General features: G+C 43.5%; 1 protein-coding gene across 2 annotated transcripts in view; it reads right to left on the minus strand.

Annotated features, from left to right (window-relative positions):
- Positions 1-18,465, minus strand: part of abcc12 (ATP binding cassette subfamily C member 12) — a 41,739-nt gene that overhangs the window by 5,680 nt on the left and 17,594 nt on the right. The window contains exons 14-24 of one of the 2 annotated variants that reach the window (XM_023953691.1): positions 15,548-15,620; positions 13,351-13,554; positions 12,202-12,342; positions 12,031-12,115; positions 11,872-11,922; positions 9,525-9,623; positions 9,354-9,457; positions 8,691-8,900; positions 8,372-8,598; positions 8,153-8,290; positions 7,874-8,063 (exon numbers count right to left, since the gene is read on the minus strand). In XM_023953691.1, the coding sequence (XP_023809459.1) occupies positions 7,874-8,063; positions 8,153-8,290; positions 8,372-8,598; positions 8,691-8,900; positions 9,354-9,457; positions 9,525-9,623; positions 11,872-11,922; positions 12,031-12,115; positions 12,202-12,342; positions 13,351-13,554; positions 15,548-15,620 (1,522 nt within the window). The remainder of the gene's footprint in view (positions 1-7,873; positions 8,064-8,152; positions 8,291-8,371; positions 8,599-8,690; positions 8,901-9,353; positions 9,458-9,524; positions 9,624-11,871; positions 11,923-12,030; positions 12,116-12,201; positions 12,343-13,350; positions 13,555-15,547; positions 15,621-18,465) is intronic. The other variant, XM_023953692.1, reaches the window with a different exon arrangement.

The raw sequence follows: 18,465 nt of genomic DNA on the forward strand, positions 1-18,465 counted from the left end.
GATCCTCATCTTCTCATCATCCTGCCGGTCTTCATAAGGGAGCTCTCACCAGAATTCTACGCCAGTTTGTTATACTCACTCCGGTGCTTATGCCTGGCCTCTTAGTCTCAGCTAAGTTTATCTTGTCTCCATACTTACCACGTCTTGTGCTCACCTTCAGGTTCCTACCTTGGTCACGCTGGTTCCTCCCCTCCACGCTGGTCCTGCCGTCCTCGGCATCCACGCCTCGTTCCAAGCTGGTTTCCGCCGTCCTCGGCGTCCACGCCTTACCTCAAGCCGGTCCCGCTGTCCTCAGCGCCCAAGCCTCGCTCCATCTGGATCCACAGTTCGACGCGTCCTCGTGTCGCCCCCTCCCCTTCATCTGCATCAGCTCAAAGGAAACACCAAGTTCAATCCACGGAGGAAATACGTCCTCATCCCCTCAGAAACGTATTTACCTCTGGTAAAATAAATCCATTTAAAGTCATCCTTGCTGTGAGTTTTCTTCCGGGTTTCAGCATCTGGGTCTGCTACGTCTACGACGCCATGACAGAACAAACTGGCCAATACCCAGACCCAGCTGACCCGGAAGATCTACGTCAGACCGTCATCCAGCACGGACTGTTTCTGGACCTCCTCTACAGTACCATCACCCGGGTCACCGCTATTCAGGAGGACCTTTCTCGTCGCCTGAGAATAATTTCTCAAGCCCAGATGAATTCAATCGGACAATATCCAGCTAATGCTAATACCAACATTGCAGCCCCTACAGCCGGGAGCTTGGACATATCCGCTGCCTCTGGGATTCCTGAAAATTTCCGGCTTCAACCGGAGTTTTTTCAGGGGGACGTTGAATCATGTGGGGGTTTCCTTCTTCAATGCAGACTTATTTTTCAGCAGGCTCCGCGATATTACCAAGCTGACCACAGCAAGATCACCCTCATAGTTAACTCCCTCAGAGGCAAAGCGCTCAAATGGGCTCAGGCCTTTCTAACTGCTAACCCCATTTCTCAGATTTCTTTTGAGCGTTTCTTAGGTGAATTTCAGCTGGTCTTTGATCAACCCCGCAAGACTGAGGAGGCGACGCGCCACCTTCTAGGATTAAGGCAACGCAGCCGATCTGTAAGTGAACATTTAATTGACTTTCGAATACTAGCTGTGGAAGCTGGATGGCCGGACGTTGCCCTAAAAGGGGTTTTCTATCGATCACTTAACAACCAGATCAAAGACCATCTCTGTTCTCAGTCTGAAGCCAGAACGTTCGAGGAGCTCGTTACTGCAGCTCTTCGCTCTGACGTACGACTCCGCGAGCGTCAGGTAGAAAGAGCACATACTGAGAGGAAAACTGTAAATAACCCTGTGTCTAAAACCCCCATGCCAGAATCTCCTTCCATCTCTCCTGAACACGTCACCTGCTCCTCTGAGGAACCCATGCAGATCGGACATTCTAAACTCACACCGGAGGAACGCCGCAGACGCCAGGTAGAAGGTACCTGTTTCTATTGTGGACATTCTGGGCACCATGTGCAGCAGTGCTCCTTACGTTTAAACTCCAAAGCCCCCCGCTAGAAGACAGGCCGCGGGAGGGTTCCTCCACTGTTATTCAGGAAAATAACTTTCTTTATTTACCTGTCAAGCTATGTCACCAGTCTCATGTTCATGTATGCCAAGCCCTCATAGACTCCGGAGCTGAACAAAGTTTTATTGACAGTCACTTAGTGTCCAAACTCAGTCTCCCCACAGAACCGCTGGATCATCCTGTCAAGGCAGCTGGACTAGGTGGTCAGCTGCTCACTCGAATCACTCACCGCACCAGACCCGTGCAACTTGTCACCTCTGGTAACCATCATGAAGTCATGCAATTCTATATTACTCAAACGCTTCAATCTCCTGTTATCTTAGGCTTCCCATGGCTCCGCAGTCACAATCCCCAGTTCGATTGGGTGAATCTTCACATAACTAACTGGAGCACCCATTGCCTTGCCAACTGCCTCCGCTCCGCAGTACCATCAGTTTCTCCCAATCTGGAGCCAGCACCTGATGATATTGACCTCTCCAAGGTACCCTCATGTTATCATGATCTCAGGACTGTTTTCAGTAAAAGCAAGGCAGGAGCTCTACCTCCGCACCGACCTTATGATTGCTCCATCGAGCTATTAAACGGGGCCACTCTCCCCAAGGGACGATTATTCAATCTGTCAGGTCCTGAAAAACTCTCCATGGAAAAGTACATCCATGAATCTCTTTCCTCGGGTCACATTCGTCCTTCTTCGTCCCCCGTTGGTGCAGGTTTTTTCTTTGTCCAAAAGAAAGATAAGACCCTTCGGCCATGCATCGACTACCGAGAATTAAACCAGATCACAGTCAAGAATAAATATTCTTTGCCTCTCATCAGCTCCGCCTTGGACACCGTTCAGGAAGCGCGTGTATTCACCAAATTGGATCTCCGTAATGCGTACCATCTAGTCCGTATGAAGGAGGGGGACGAATGGAAGACTGCTTTCAACACCCCCCTTGGTCATTTTGAATACCTGGTGATGCCCTTTGGGCTCACCAATGCCCCTGCAGTCTTCCAACACCTAGTTAATGACGTCCTCCGAGACTTCCTTAATAGGTTTGTCTTCGTCTATCTTGACGATATTCTCATTTATTCACCCAATCACGATCTCCACATCCACCATGTTCGTCAGGTCCTTGAGCGTCTTCTTGAAAATCGACTCTTTGTAAAGGCTGAAAAGTGCGACTTTCACGTATCTACCGTGTCTTTTCTTGGGTTCATTATTGAGGCTGGCAACATCCGCCCCGATCCAGCCAAGGTTTCCGCTGTCGCCAACTGGGAACCTCCCGATTCACGTAAACAGTTACAACGTTTTCTCGGATTTGCCAATTTTTACCGTAGATTCATACGCAACTACAGCAGTCTCGCCGCCCCACTCACTCAACTTACGTCTGTTAATACACCTTTTGTTTGGAGCCCAGAGGCCCAGGCCGCCTTCGATAAACTCAAGGGGATGTTTATCTCAGCTCCCATCCTGATCCAACCTGACCCCCAACGTCAGTTTATCGTAGAGGTTGACGCCTCCGATACCGGAGTGGGAGCCGTCCTTTCCCAACGTGAGGTTTCCTCAGGGAAACTCAAACCCTGCGCTTTCTTTTCACGTAAACTGTCACCTGCGGAACGGAACTATGACGTTGGGAACCGCGAACTCCTTGCCATAAAGTTAGCTCTGGAGGAATGGCGTCATTGGCTCGAGGGGGCGGAGCACCCTTTCATAGTTTGGACGGATCATAAAAATCTCGCTTACCTCCGTTCTGCCAAACGCCTAAACTCCCGTCAGGCCCGCTGGTGCCTCTTTTTTGATCGGTTTTCATTCATCATTACTTATCGACCCGGAAGTAGGAACGTCAAACCCGATGCATTATCTCGCATCCACAGTAATCATGACCTTGAGGAGGCAACTCCCATTATTCCACCCACCTGCGTGGTCGGTAATCTCACGTGGGATATCGAAACGCGGGTCCTGCAGGCTCAGGATGAGGAACCCGATCATCCTCCTCCCCCCGCTAACACTCTATACGTGCCTTCCTCTCTGCGTTCGGACGTTCTGGTTTGGGGCCACACTTCTCGTGTTTCTTGTCATGGGGGTGTCCAAAGAACGCTCAGTCTCATTAAGCGCAGGTTTTTCTGGCCCACCCTAGAACGGGATGTCAGGGAGTTTATCGCCGCTTGTGATATTTGCGCCAGATCCAAATCTTCCAATTTGCCTCCGGCTGGTTTACTTCACCCTTTGCCCATAGCTACTCGCCCTTGGTCCCATATTGCCCTAGATTTCGTCACAGGGTTGCCTCCGTCACAAGGCAACACTGTCATCCTTACAGTCGTTGATCGCTTCTCTAAAGCGGCTCAGTTCATTCCATTACCTAAACTCCCCACCGCCGCTGAAATGGCGGACATCCTGGTCCATCAGGTTTTCAGAAACCACGGGATCCCCAAGGACATAGTTTCAGACCGGGGACCTCAATTTGTGTCCCAGGTCTGGAGAACCTTTTGCTCCGCCCTGGGTGCTACCGTTAGCCTCTCCTCGGGTTATCACCCCCAGTCTAACGGCCAAGCGGAGCGTGCTAATCAGGAGCTGGAAGCTGCCCTCCGTTGCCTGGCTGCCCAGAATCCCTCCACCTGGTCCAAGTTCCTAGTATGGATTGAATACGCTCACAATAACCATCCCTCCTCTGCCACCGGTTTGTCACCATTCGAAATATCCCTTGGTTATTCACCTCCGCTGTTCCCCTCGCAGGAGTTAGATTTGGCCGTTCCCTCTGTGCAGCATCATCTGCAACGTATCCAGCGTATCTGGCGCCAAGCTAAAGCTGCCCTTCTGCGCACTCGGGAGAGCAACTGCCGTCTGGCTAACCGTCGTAGGAGAGCGGCCCCAAATTACCAACCTGGGCAAAAGGTTTGGCTTTCCTCCAGGAACATACCCCTTCAGGTCACCTCACGCAAGCTAGCACCCCGTTACATTGGTCCTTACATCATTGACGAAATCATCAATCCTTCCTGTGTTAAACTACGGCTCCCGGCTGCTTTAAAGATTCATCCCTCGTTCCATGTTTCCCAGATCAAGCCCTTTCAGGAAAGCTCCTTGTGCCCGCCGTCCGCTTCCCCACCACCCGCCCGGCTCATTGACGGCGCGCCTGCCTTTACGGTCTCTCGTATTCTGGACATTCGCCGCCGGGGCCGTGGTCACCAACACTTGGTGGACTGGGAGGGTTACGGTCCGGAGGAGCGCTCCTGGATCTCCCGCTCCATGATCCTGGACCGTTCCCTCCTGGACGACTTTTTCAGGGCCCACCCTGACCGCCGTCCTGGACCGCCTGGAGGCGGTCGTTGAGGGGGGGGTACTGTCACGGTGCCTGTCAGTTCACCTCCCCCCCTCCTACAGCTCTCACCACCTTGCTGATTGGAACCAGCTGATCCTCATCTTCTCATCATCCTGCCGGTCTTCATAAGGGAGCTCTCACCAGAATTCTACGTCAGTTTGTTATACTCACTCCGGTGCTTATGCCTGGCCTCTTAGTCTCAGCTAAGTTTATCTTGTCTCCATACTTACCACGTCTTGTGCTCACCTTCAGGTTCCTACCTTGGTCACGCTGGTTCCTCCCCTCCACGCTGGTCCTGCCGTCCTCGGCATCCACGCCTCGTTCCAAGCTGGTTTCCGCCGTCCTCGGCGTCCACGCCTTACCTCAAGCCGGTCCCGCTGTCCTCAGCGCCCAAGCCTCGCTCCATCTGGATCCACAGTTCGACGCGTCCTCGTGTCGCCCCCTCCCCTTCATCTGCATCAGCTCAAAGGAAACACCAAGTTCAATCCACGGAGGAAATACGTCCTCATCCCCTCAGAAACTTATTTACCTCTGGTAAAATAAATCCATTTAAAGTCATCCTTGCTGTGAGTTTTCTTCCGGGTTTCAGCATCTGGGTCTGCTACGTCTACGACGCCATGACAAAAAAAACTACAATTTTTTTATTAGAGGGGTTGAAAAAATGAAACATCTCTCTGACAAGCCTGTGTCTCACCTACTTCACTCTTGTGCTACTTTCACACCGGGCATGAACATGAACAAGTGATAGAGTTCATGTTGTTATCATTTGCGCACACATGCAGTTATCACGCTAATATGATTGTGTCTCAGTTCTGTCTTTCAGTGAGAAGAAAGTAATTGTCAAAAACCCTGACAACAAGTTTTTAACATGCACTGTTCACACTGGACAGTCACTACCTCGTACTGGCGCATGTACTGTACCTACAGTTGGAAGAGGTTGTTGTTCACCTTTCGGCTTATCCCTTCAGGGGTTGCCATAGCAAACACACAGGTGGTTTGGCAGAGAGTTTTATGCCCACACCGCACCCCCTAGGACTCAAACCCGGATTTCCCATGTGTCAGTCCTGCACGTAACCAACTGTGTCATTCAGCCGCTTTACAGTTGGAAGAGGTTTGGTGTAAATTGTTGAAGTGGTGCAAATCTGGTGAATCTTGCTCCAGGCCTTTTCATTCTCAGCTTTATTCTGATTTATAAAAGACTTGGTGTAATAGAATTCAGGCCAGGCACAAACCACAATCAATAATTTCTTCTCCGTGATTAATTTTCATGCAGTTGATACTTCCGTGAATGAAAAGGACACTGCCAATACATCACTACAAAATCCGAGACACTGGTCAAAGTTCAACTGGTTTGACTATCAGCGAGCGTTCAATGGCTGCATGTGGAGCCCAAAAATGGGGTTAAAAACTTGTTGAGTTTTGAACGCAGGAGCCCAAAAGCGCATAAATGCGTGTTTACCAGTATGTAGATATCAGTGACGTGCAGTCGGGAGAGGCAGGTGAGGCTGTGCCTCACCTGTCATTATGGGAAGAAAAGAGAAAAAATAAATTCAATTATTATATTTAATCAGTAATTTGTGCTTTGCAGTCATTTTCCATTTAAATGTACCATTTTTGGGTGTTTTTTCTTTTCAAAATCGCTGAATTCCCGCATCTGCCGTTCAGATACTAAAAATTGACGTGCGATGAGGCACCAGCCCGCTGAGCCTCACCTGGGATTGCGCAATACCTATGCAGTCAGACGGTACTTCTGTCTCTCTGTATGTCGGTTCAATCACTTGTACTATATGAGCTGAGTTTACATAATTTAGCAGATGTATATGATGTACAGTGTTTGTTTTTATAAATAACTGTATGTGAGGGACGTGTTTCTTGTGCTGAGCGCTAAACGCCGGCAAAAAAGCCGCTGGGTGAGGCCTGAAGTTCTCGTGTCTCATGTTAGGGGGCGCCGGTGAGCCCTGAGATTATGACGCTAAAAAATAATAGAATAAATGAAAGCAAGCGGCAAGTCATTTTCTTCAGAAGGAGCGGCGTATGGACTTTATTTACAAGTAAAGGTAAGAGGATAACAACGTTTGTGCTTTTTCCATGCTGCAGTTTGTATATGAAAAAAACATGTTGAAATGATATTTTAAACAAAACACGTTAACTGTTGTCAATCAAATGGTGAATAAGTTACTCAGTATGGTTCATATGTTTGTAAATCTGACTGATGACGTCAGTGCCTCACCAGCCATTAACCTCACCGCACCTCACTGGTAGATATTCAATGCAAGTGGGCACTTGAATGGGCATTGGCGAGTCAGGTGTAAACATAGCATTACATACACTTGCATGCTGTGGAAGAGTTCGCTAAGACCTGTCGCTTGCAGCATGCTCTTAGAAAAAATGTGTATGATCATTTCTTGGTGTACGGACTCACCGTATAGGTCTACAACCTTGATATTTCATGTGTAGGCCATACAGGTTTGCTAATTTTTTTGTCCATTGACAGTCCGTATTTACCCATAAGAGCAGCTGTGACTATTATATTGATGGTCATACAGCTTGTCTTCCAGCTATAACTCTGCAGTTCATACTAACCCCGGGATGGGCAAACTTTTTTTCACTCATGGGCCACAAAGCTTTCTAAAATTTGACAGAAGGGCCGGACCAGGATCAGATCCTGGAGTGTTTTGGTAACTCAACTCATAAGAGACAGAAAAAACATGGAATCTGGACAAAAATATGCTTTAATTTTGATTGAAAATTAATTTATGTCTTTTGAAACAGCATATTTTGGATTTTTTTTTTGTCTTTTACAAAACTGCACCCATTTGCACCGATGGGTTAATGTCCCTCAAGGAAAAATGGAAACTAGTAAAAAGGTGGTGTTGGAATGATCGAAACTGTTCAACTTGGGAAACACACATATTTTAAGAACTACATGGAGGCAGAATAACTCTCTGCCCCCATACAAAGGTCAATGTTTTTGTAAACAGCCCACAGGCCGTAGTTTGCCCATCCCTGTACAAACCTGTATGGTGTAGGAGATTGCGAGGCCTTTTGAGGTGGGATTAATGACTTCGTTGTCAGTAAGGACCACGAACAGAGACACCAATAAGGTCATGGTGCAAGCCATGAAGTCCAGCCAGAAGGACAGCCAGCGTGTGCCAGCGTAAAACAGCAGGTAGTGATTTGAGTTGATGTCATTCAGGACTTTGAACCTGCATCACGGCAAAGACAAGTCAGTGAAACATTCTGGATGGAAGGCATAGAGATGGATGACACAGTTGCTCAAGCTTTGTGGTCGTACATTTTGACGTGACTGTCTTTGGTGTTGTAGGCGTGGATGGTGCTGAGGCCCTGCAGGGTGGAGGTGGTGAGGGAGATGCAGGGAGATCGACTGATGTTCTCCATCTTCTTCATTTGGCGAATGCTTTTTTGGAAGATGCTGCAGCGCATGAACAAAAAAAAACAGTCAAACGGTGTCAACCCGAGCAAATCTGAAGAAGGATGTTGAGACACAACTCACAAGAGGATGATGGTGAACAAAACCCCTATAATGACCACGGCCACCAGCATCAGCGGGAAGACAGCTGAGATGATGATGATGGTGAATGTGACAAGCAGACAAAACTGCAAAAATGGATCCATGTGCATGGGAAGGACGGTATCCACCTCTTCCTGGTCTTTGGCAAAACGGTTCAAAATGCGACCAGTTGGTGTCGTGTCGAAAAAACTCATTGGACTCCCAATAATCTGTGAAATATACCAGCCAGGGGCTCCTTAAACATCAAAGGTTTTCTTTTTTTTAAGAAAAAAAATGGCAAAGGCTTCAGTGAGGGACGTACCTTCTTGAACATGGAGTTATGAAGTTTGCATGCAGCTCTTAAAGTGACGTGAGTGTAAATGAAGCATTTAAAGGCAGCAAGTATCACCATGACAGCAACCATTGCTCCGTAAATCGTCTGATAGAAGTGCAGTTTGGGGTTTTTGGAGATGTTGCCCTGGTCTGAGGAGGAGGAGACGTTGTTCTGGTCTGAGGTGGAGTTAAAGGCAGACTAAGAAGATGAAGAAAAAAATAGAAAAATCAGGATGTCGGGTTGGGTTTTCATTTAAACTGTTAATGCATTTGTAAATACTGTCACGAGTAGGGACGTAACAATTATTCCATTTAACCGATTGATTGATTGATTGATTGATTGATTTATGCGATCCAACCAGATCTATCTGTCTGATACAAGCTGTTAATCAAATCAACCTATACCATAATAAAATAGTTGTAAAATGAAATCTATTCATTATAATCAATACTGGAAGATACCATTTGGATTGAGACATGGTAGGTTTATTTTAATGACTACGAATCGCATCGGCAACCACTAATCATGATATGATCAAACCCTGATGTGGCTCCTGCTGCAGTGAAGTTAATGTAATTGTGACAAATGGCTTAAAAGCGATGAGCTCAGACTGTTATCATTGTTATGTGCCAACTCGGTCGTGCTCCTCACCCCGTCGCCCTGTCCCAGCCAGTAGCTCAGCCACCAGTTACTGAAGGCCGTGGAGCCGATCATCAACACGATGATGAGGATGGTCAGGAAGGTCATGAAGTAACCTGCAGCAACCCAGTAACGCCAATCTCAGCTGGTGAGGTGAAATGGGGAAAAATGATGGTGTGATACCTCCGGCTGCCTGGCAGTACTGATGGTAGACCCTCCAGGAGACGGATCCTTCTGTGGACAACTCCTGACTGACCAGGTGGTCACCATCCTTCACGGCAGCTTAGCAGGTATAAAACAAAAAGGTATAAATAAAGGGATTTTAGCTCTAAGCAGGTCCCATTTGACACATTTGCATCCAGTGTTTCGCCCAGGGGGTCAAACTAGCCAGGACCGCCTCTGGCTGCAGCTCACCGCTACAGAGTTTGGACCAGAACCAGTGGGACTGATCAGAACACTCCTATTTCCGGGTTCTTACACAATTATATACAGAATGGATTTGTAAAGTGTGAAGCAGCGGAGTTCAGGGATCAGAAAGTCGAAATGTCAGGACTTCACTGTGTAAACATCAAGCTTTGGTTTTATGGGGTTTTTCTTTAATTTTCTTTAATTTTACTTTATATTTCATATTTTTGTTTCTTAATGTTTTTTTTTTTTTACTTTTGAGGCTGTTATTGATTTTTATTGCTTTACAACTGCACAACTGTTTTCCTGTTTGTGTTTCTATTTTTGCCCACTAGGTGGCCTCAGTTGCCCGTTTCCTGTTCCTCAGTTCCAATTTCAATCTTGAAACCTTTTGCTAAACAGAAAGATAAGATTAGTTGTTGAGTAATAAAAATTAATAAAATAAAGAATAAGTAATCAGATATAAAAAGCTTTCTGTCATTTACTTTAATAACTTGACAGTTTTTTAAAATATATAATAATAATTAAAAAAAAGCTAAAATAAAAAAATTAATTAAAAAAATTTAAGAAGTTGTGTTTTATTTTGGAATAAATTAGCTTTTTATATCAAAATAAATTATTTTGAACCTTCAATAGCAAATATAATGTATGCAAATATTAAAACTTTGGAATTCCATCACTCATAATAAAAAGATTAATTTTTGAAAATGACTATTCTTGTAAAAAGTGAAATTTTAAAGTTCTTCAGGGTCTTTTTGTACGACGGAGTTTTAGGGCCACCAAAAAAAAAAAAAAGTAAAATTACGAGATAAATTTATGAGATAAAAACTCGTAAATTTATGAGATAAAAACTGGTTAATTTATGAGAAAATACTCGTAAATTTACGAAATTACAGTGAGAGTGAGCATGCAGAGCGGCAGGTGAACGCCGTGCAGCAGCAGATCAGACCGACTAAACTTTGTTGAACAGGTGAGCTGAATGTTTATTGATAATGTTCCAAATGTCTGGAAGCTCATTTGTTTGATTTACGATTCATTAAAGTTTGATTTATTGATGGTTGGTTTGCAGGATCTCTGCAGCCCGAAGCCGTCGTCGGTATCCCTGCAGCTTTCCACTTCAATCCTTTCTTCCTCCACCAAAGACCTCTGTGTGACACTTCCGTCAAACAAAAGGAGGAGCACTTTTTTGGCATTTTCAACGTTATAATGCTAACATAAAAGACTATTGGAAAAGACCATCTATTCATTCCTCTGTATTGTTTTATGCTGAAACGGGACATTACATCTGGAGGAGGGGGCGTATGTAACACTATTTACTTCCGCATTGGTGTTGGGATGACAGGTTCATGACGTAATGAGACAAATGAACTTCATGATATGTAAATGTAAAGGAGAATAAAGGCTGCAGCGATCCTTTGCATCAAAACGTGTCTCTGAGCTCCTTATTTTACATATGAAACTCCGCTTTACCGACACTGAACCCCGAAAACACTGCTACACGATAAATAATCTTATTTTGAGTAATCAAAAAGTTCAAAATCTCTTTGTTTGAAAACCTATAATCCGGAAATAAAGCTTCACAAAAGGCTCCACATACTTCATCTTCAAGATAGGTTCCGATAAACAGACAACTTCGGTGTTTTCTCCTTAATCTACGACTTTTTTTCTCGTAAATTTACGAAATTTTAAGTCGTAAATTTACAGGATAAAATCTCGTAATTTTAGTTTTCTTTTTCTTTTTTTTGTGGCCCTAAAACTCCGTCGTAGTATTGAACTGTTTTGTGAATTAAAAATACTTTTTCATCCAGGATGGTTCAAAAAAGTTTGAATAAATCCCATCTGCACTTAGTTTTTTAAGTAAAAAAATATTTTCTTTTGGGTAAAAAATGTCTTTAGCATCAAATAAAACCAAATATTCAAGGTTTTTGTAAATTTACACCAGTAAAATTAATGAAAAAATAGGGTTTGCACATGTTTAAAGTAATTTATTAAAAATCTGTTTGTCCCATAAAGGACATTAGTGTTTCAGCACACGATGCAGAGAAGCTAAAGCTGTTTAGAAATAAAGGTGGAAAAACATAAATCATGCTGGGGAAATCAAATTTTATTTAAACTGTACACTTACATTTCTGATCAGCAGCTACGTCCTGATCCGTCTCATCTGACATGTCGAAACCTTAAAGCAGGAAATTCCATTAAATGATGTGTTTAGTCAATCAAATGTGTTGTTTCTACTCATGTGGTCTTCTTTAGCACTTTATTCGCTCTACTACAGTTTTTTTACCTGGATTCACGATCCCGCTGTCTGCACACGGCTCAGCCTCCTTCAACGTCTCAGCATCATCTGACGACTCCTCTTCCTTCTGAGTCTGTCAAAAACGAGCAGATTCCACATCCTGTTATTAAAGGTAAACCGGGTCATTGGCTTCTAAGAGTCAAGGGAGACGAGAAGAACCTTTACTTTGGACTTCTCCGTTTGGTAGTTGCTGATCATCTGAGTGTAGCGTCCGTTGGCTTTCATCAGGTTCTGGTGGTTCCCCGCCTCCTGGACCTCTCCATCCTCCAGCAGCATGATGTTGTCGCAGAATTCCAGATACTAGAAGACGAAAGCATCAACAAGAGGAAAGCTGAGTCGCCCCTGCAGACAAAGGCCAGGATGCAGAGAAATCTGTGGGGTTTGTCAGGTTCCTCTCATTATGATCCTGCAGGCTCTCAGATCATAATCCCGTGGTCAGCCTCTGAATGAAGTGATGTTCTACAGGCCGTCACAAAGGACTTTTTGGATTTGCTCTTCTGAACTTAGAGCTCCAACTTGTGCGTCATTAGGGGCGAGATTTTGGATTTGCAGATAAATTCATTACATCCATCCATCCATCCATCCATCCATCCAACCATTCATCCATCCATCCATCCATCTATATATCCATCTATCCATCTATCCATCCATCCATCCAACCATCCATCTTCTTCCTTGACCAGGTCACAGGGGCAGCAGTCTGAGCAAAGATGCCCAGACTTCCCTCTCCCCAGCCACGTCCTCCAGCTCCTCTGGGGGTACCCCGAGGCGTTCCCAAGCCAGCCGAGTCTCCCCCGCGTGTCCTGAGTCTTCCCTGTGGCCTTCTCCCAGAGGGACATGTCCAGAAGGCATCCGGAAAGAAACCTGAGCCACCGTAATTGGCTCCTACGGGTGTGGAGGAGCAGCGGCTCAGCCACCCTAAGGTGGGAGCTCATTTTAGTCTCTGGTACCCGGGACGTTGTTCTTGTAGGTGAGTGGAATGAAAATCGACTTTTCTTTTAAATATAATCCCTCATATTTAAAATATGCACAACAGTGTGCATACCTCAAAGAGTTGAAGCCACGTTGGTGAGAATATGTCCAATTTGTCCCTCAAACACGGGGAGACCTACTGTCTTTACAGGAAAGGAAATGATTTATTGTAAAGATGCAGTTGAATTACTGAGTTTTCAATTCTAAAATGAAAAGGCAACAGAAGTATGACGCTGTTGTGTTTTCACACAACTAAGATTTGTTAGAGATTTGTTTTTGAATAGACAAAAGCAAAGGTTTTGTTCAGAATGAAAGCCTTTTTCCAGCTTGCATCACCTGGAGCTGATGTGTCACAAGTATGACGGATTTTCCTCGGAGCTCTTTTTTGATGCATTCCTCAAAGATGTGCTTCCCCACATGAGCATCGACGGCAGACAGCGGATCATCCAGGAGGTAGATGTCTTTATTGGAGTAGACGGCTCTGGCCAGGCTGATCCTCTGCTTCTGCCCCCCCGACAGGTTCAGCCCCCGCTCCCCAATCTGACAGCAGAACCAGAAGAAAGCTCTCACAGAGATCCCACCCACGCTCGCCGTTTGCGTAAAGTGCAGCAAGAAATAGAAACTGAGCCTCTAAAACAAAGAACTGCTCTTTAGTAGGTAAAATTTTAGAGTTTCAGACATATGAACATAAAGTTTAAACATTCAGTTTGTGTGAAACAAAATAAAAAAAATCGTCCTGTGTAGAAAATAAATGATAACATTTTTTCCAATAAGATAAAACACATTTCATTCATCTTGAAACCTGACATTTTAGGACAAAATTAGTAGTATATTTGATTAGTATATTCATCAAAAAGTCAGTAGGAGCATCAGATTTGACTCAGGCTGTAATAAACGCTTAAAGGAAACATTTTTGTCATTAAAGAAATACATGAGATGGAAAAAGAACTGAAGCTTATTTTTACCAAATTACTTTTCTTTTAAAACTTTTTGTTATTCATATTTAGTTAAAAAGAGATCATTAAAGATTAAATCTTACTCTGTCTAAAACACTGAAGTAAAGAGTGCAGCATGAAGAGAAATGAGCTGGTTTTAAAATGTGGAGATCGGCAGAAATGTATTTCACATGTAGAATTTAAAAAGTTGTGTGCGTTGTGGTCAAAACAGATAAATCAGATTAAAGCTGAGTGGGTTGTTTTTTTTATATGTACTGATGGCATTTTTCTTATGAAAGAGAACAAATGTAATAAAAACTCATTCTATTTGTGCATTTCTGAGTATTTCTCCTTTGAAATCGCTGTCAATCAAATTATCACAAAGCTCGGGAGAAGAGAAGATGGCACATTTCTGCGTTCCACTTGTGCTATCCTTGACACTTTAACATTGGGAGTTGGGTCATCTGGACCCACTAGACAGTGCTCTGAACCTTTTTTCTTCAATGATTTGTGATCCTCACTGGTGTCCATGGATTACATGAAATCCTCTCCACCTTTATCCACCTTTGTCATGGTAGGTATAACACATCAAAGTAAGGATCGGGTCATCTGGACCCCATAGGATAGCACAAGGGATACGTGCGTCCAAGGTTGGATTTTGTTGTTGGCCACACGTATTTAATATTAAACTTTAAGTTAAAGTCCTGGCTCCCCATCCCACGGTGGGTCTCTGTCTGGCCGCCAGCTCGGCTCGCTCCAGCCCCATTTTGCCTTGCAATAGAGAGTCCGGGGGGTTCCCGCCTTACCCCAACAGTACCCCCCCCCCCCCCGGCTACTGTGGGGCGATTCGGTTCAGGCGGGTACCAAACTGCGCCCCACTGCTGAAATAGCGCAGCTGCCAGACCTTTGCGCTGCCCCCATCGCTCATATCGCGTCCGTCCCATTGACTTAACATCGAAACTGGTCGCAGATCGCGTTTGATGTCAACGCAGCTTAACCCTAACTTCTAATCCTAAACTCAACCCTTCCTCTCAGTTCAGCAGTGTTCAAAATTTGCACGTATTTGGAAATTTATGTGCGAATAGTCACTGTTTTTCTGGCATTTCTAGCAGCAAATCAGTTCTGCGCCACAGCCAGATCTGCTCGCTGTTCTGCAATGTAGCCTAAATTATAATGTAATTCATTTTTTGTGTGTCATTTTAGTGAACAGCAGGGTCTGGTACACACTTTTGTTTTGTCGTTCCGCACATTGTTCAAAAAATGTCGAACTGGAACCAAAAAATGTCACTTTTCACTGTTACTTCATCACCAAAGAGAACTTTTGAGAATAGAGACCGTCAGTCGGTGTCGTCTGTGCCCCCCCCCATTGTGTCACGGTCTTCACGCAACGCAAGACAAAGCTTGCTGGAAGGGGAGATTAAGCTCAGCACCAACAGCCACGCCCATATAGAGAAGGTTTTGGAAACTGAAGCTTCAGATACACATAAAATGTGGCTTTTTAGGACATTTAGGTTGTGGGAATTTGGTTAAAAACGTATTATTCACAATTAAAACACCATTTAAAAGAGAAAATCATAGGGATGTTGGAGTGCTTCTACCTCGGTCTGATCACCATGTGGCAGAATTTGCAGGTCCGCTCTGAGGCTGCACACATCCAGAACCCGGTCGTACCTGCAGGGAAGAACGCAGAGCCTAATTGGATCTCTGTCAGGAAATCTGAGGAGATTCGTGGTCCCGCTGCCTCCAATTCATGCAAGAAACAGAGAGCAGCTATAGAAAACAAAGGAAAAGTAAAGACATGACGCATTCTCTTTGTGGATTGGTGCCTCGTTAGGTAAAAAATAAAAACATGAACAATGTTTCGACTGAATTCAACATGCAAAAGTTTGAATCTGTAAAAATAAGCTTAGAAATGTTCTGGAATTCACCAAACTAGAGAATATGTTGTCAGTTTGTGTGTTTTATCACACAGTAGCAGAAACTCCATAATCATAATACTCTCGCCATTTTTTTGTTTGTTTGTTCTTTCCATAAAAAACACTTTTCATAACTATTTTTTTAATGAAATAAAGAATTTAAATACTTTTTGTTTTTTTGGTAAAAGATAATGATTAACAATTATTTTAAACATGCATATATCATTTTTTCGTTATTTTTTTGGGGGGGAATGAGTTCATTCAAACTATTTCAGGATGATGTTTGATGCTTTGTGTGATATTCTTAAGGTTTGATTAGCTTTTCAGTTTAAAACATGAACCGTCAGGTGATTTAGGGTCACCTTTAGGGTCAACTTAAAGTGAGAATTACAGACTTTTGAAGTCACATTCTCTCTATTATAATTAACTCTCAGATAATTCTCATGGGCTTCAAACTTTGGAAAGGAAAAGTCTTAAATAAATATAAATTGTTTTGCTGTGGATTAGCCTTTTAATGAAATTAACAAATTAACAAATAAAATGAATCGATTAAATCCATAAATCAAAAGCAAAAATATGTTTTAGTACCTGAGTAATCTATAAGGAGATTATTTTTTTACAGTCAATCCTTTGCTTGTTTAGTTCAACATGTTATCAGCAGCACACAGACAAAAAGCCTTGAGAAAGTGTCGACTCTGCAGAACAGCTCCTCTGTAACTCTTAATTGAAACAAAATTATGTTTTTCACATAGAAAATAGGTCAAACATCAAATAGTCTAAACATTAAAATGAACGGAGAGCTGCTCTCTCAGTTTGTTAATAGACAGGAAACGTCCCCCTCAACAAGAGCAACTACAAGTGGAGACTGTAAAGTCCAGTTTCTTTTGCTCCAATTCCTTTTTCTTTGAAATCGGCCAGTGTTCATATTGATATAAAAATATTTAAATTAACTGTCCACATTTAATAAACAAATTAAATCTTGGTTCATAGAGCATCCGCAGTGCAGCCACAATGCATACATTTAATTAACAAAACCCATTTGTTTGTTTTTCTAGTGGTATTCTCTTTTTAGTGTTTGTTTAGGATTTCTGGTGATGTGAATGAGCCGTGGCCATGAAAGCTGTGAAACAGACACCTCACTGTTTCCATATATTTTTTTGTGGAAAATGTGAGTGTTTACCTTATTTACCTTATTCTATAATAGCTATCATTTGTCGCAAACAAAACATTTATTGGTAGAACGCAGCTTGATGTGTTTCTACTTTTATACATTTGTGTTTTCTTGTCAAATAAAGTTGAAAACAACTGTGTTAAGATGATATGGATGGAGGAAACTATAAAATAAAATGTTTAAAAAAAGCAAATATTTATAAATGAATCAGTCATAAACTTGGATGCAGGCTCTTATGTTATGTTTCCCTGTTTTATTCCTGTTTTGTTTCTAACGGATGAACGATTTTAAGGGTTTATTCCAGCTAATTGGAGTTAAAAATTAAAAAGGTTGTTAACTCAGAGAGCAGCTGCAGCAGTTTTCCCTTTCTGTGTTTCCTGAGTCTCCAGCTGCAGGTGAATGAACTCGTAAACTTGAACTTTCCTGATTGTGTCCCTAGACGTCCGATAAAAGAATGTGTTTTATGGACACGCTGGGATCAGATTTTATGATTCCAACAGCGTTTAAATCCTTTCGTTCTGATCTGCAGGCCTGGAGGTTTTATGAGAGGTCAGCAGTCAGTCTGAGTGACTTCCGAGGATGAAGCTGCGAGATAACAAAGATAACACTGACAACCTCTGACCCCGTTTGACTGCTGAGGTAAATGTGACCGCGCAGATGTGAGACACTGTCTCACGGTCAAACCCTCTTGACGTGGGACCTGCAGAAACAAGGGAAAACTTGTACTTCCTGTTTCTTTTTTCAGTGATTCAAAATCAGCAAGTCAAGAATTTTTTTGTCTGGTGTAAGTCCCACTCCGATCATCTTTTGACCTATTAATCAGATTAAAATAAATATTTTAATTATGATTATGCTGGTTTTAGCCTAAAAAAAAAGAAAGTATTTTTCTAGAAAGTAGTTTCTGCAGAGCAGCTGGAGCTCCTTAGAAATTTGTCTCTAAGTTGTCGGCAGGACCTTTGGCACGGTGTAAGCCTGCCCTCATTTCCCATTATCCCTTTATTTACCCTCTCCCACTAGCCTCCAGCCCCTCACAGCCCCAACCTAACATTAGCGGTGCACGGCGAGCAATATTGGAGTTATCCAGCCGTACAGTTTTGAGCCAGATTCCAGTTCAGACTAGAAAAATAAACACAAACATGGATCAATTTGTCAGCAAAGTGGATGCATCGGAGCAGGGAGTCTGTGGCCCCGCCCAGCGTATTTTCTACATCACAAATACAATCTTTCTCAAACTGCATTTTTTTTGTCTGCTCCTGATTCACAATGATTTAAATAAAGAAACACTCAGAAATGCAATTCTAAGCTTCATTTTGTGTGTGTGTATATATACATATGTGTGTGTGTGTGTGTACTCAGTACTCAGTCATCAGAAAAAGGCCACATGAAGATGTTAAAAACACCCAAAACAAGGATGTTTTTCAAAAGTTCA

Source organism: Oryzias latipes, chromosome 3 (assembly GCF_002234675.1).
Source record: "Oryzias latipes chromosome 3, ASM223467v1".
Classification (NCBI taxonomy): Eukaryota; Metazoa; Chordata; class Actinopteri; order Beloniformes; family Adrianichthyidae; genus Oryzias; species Oryzias latipes.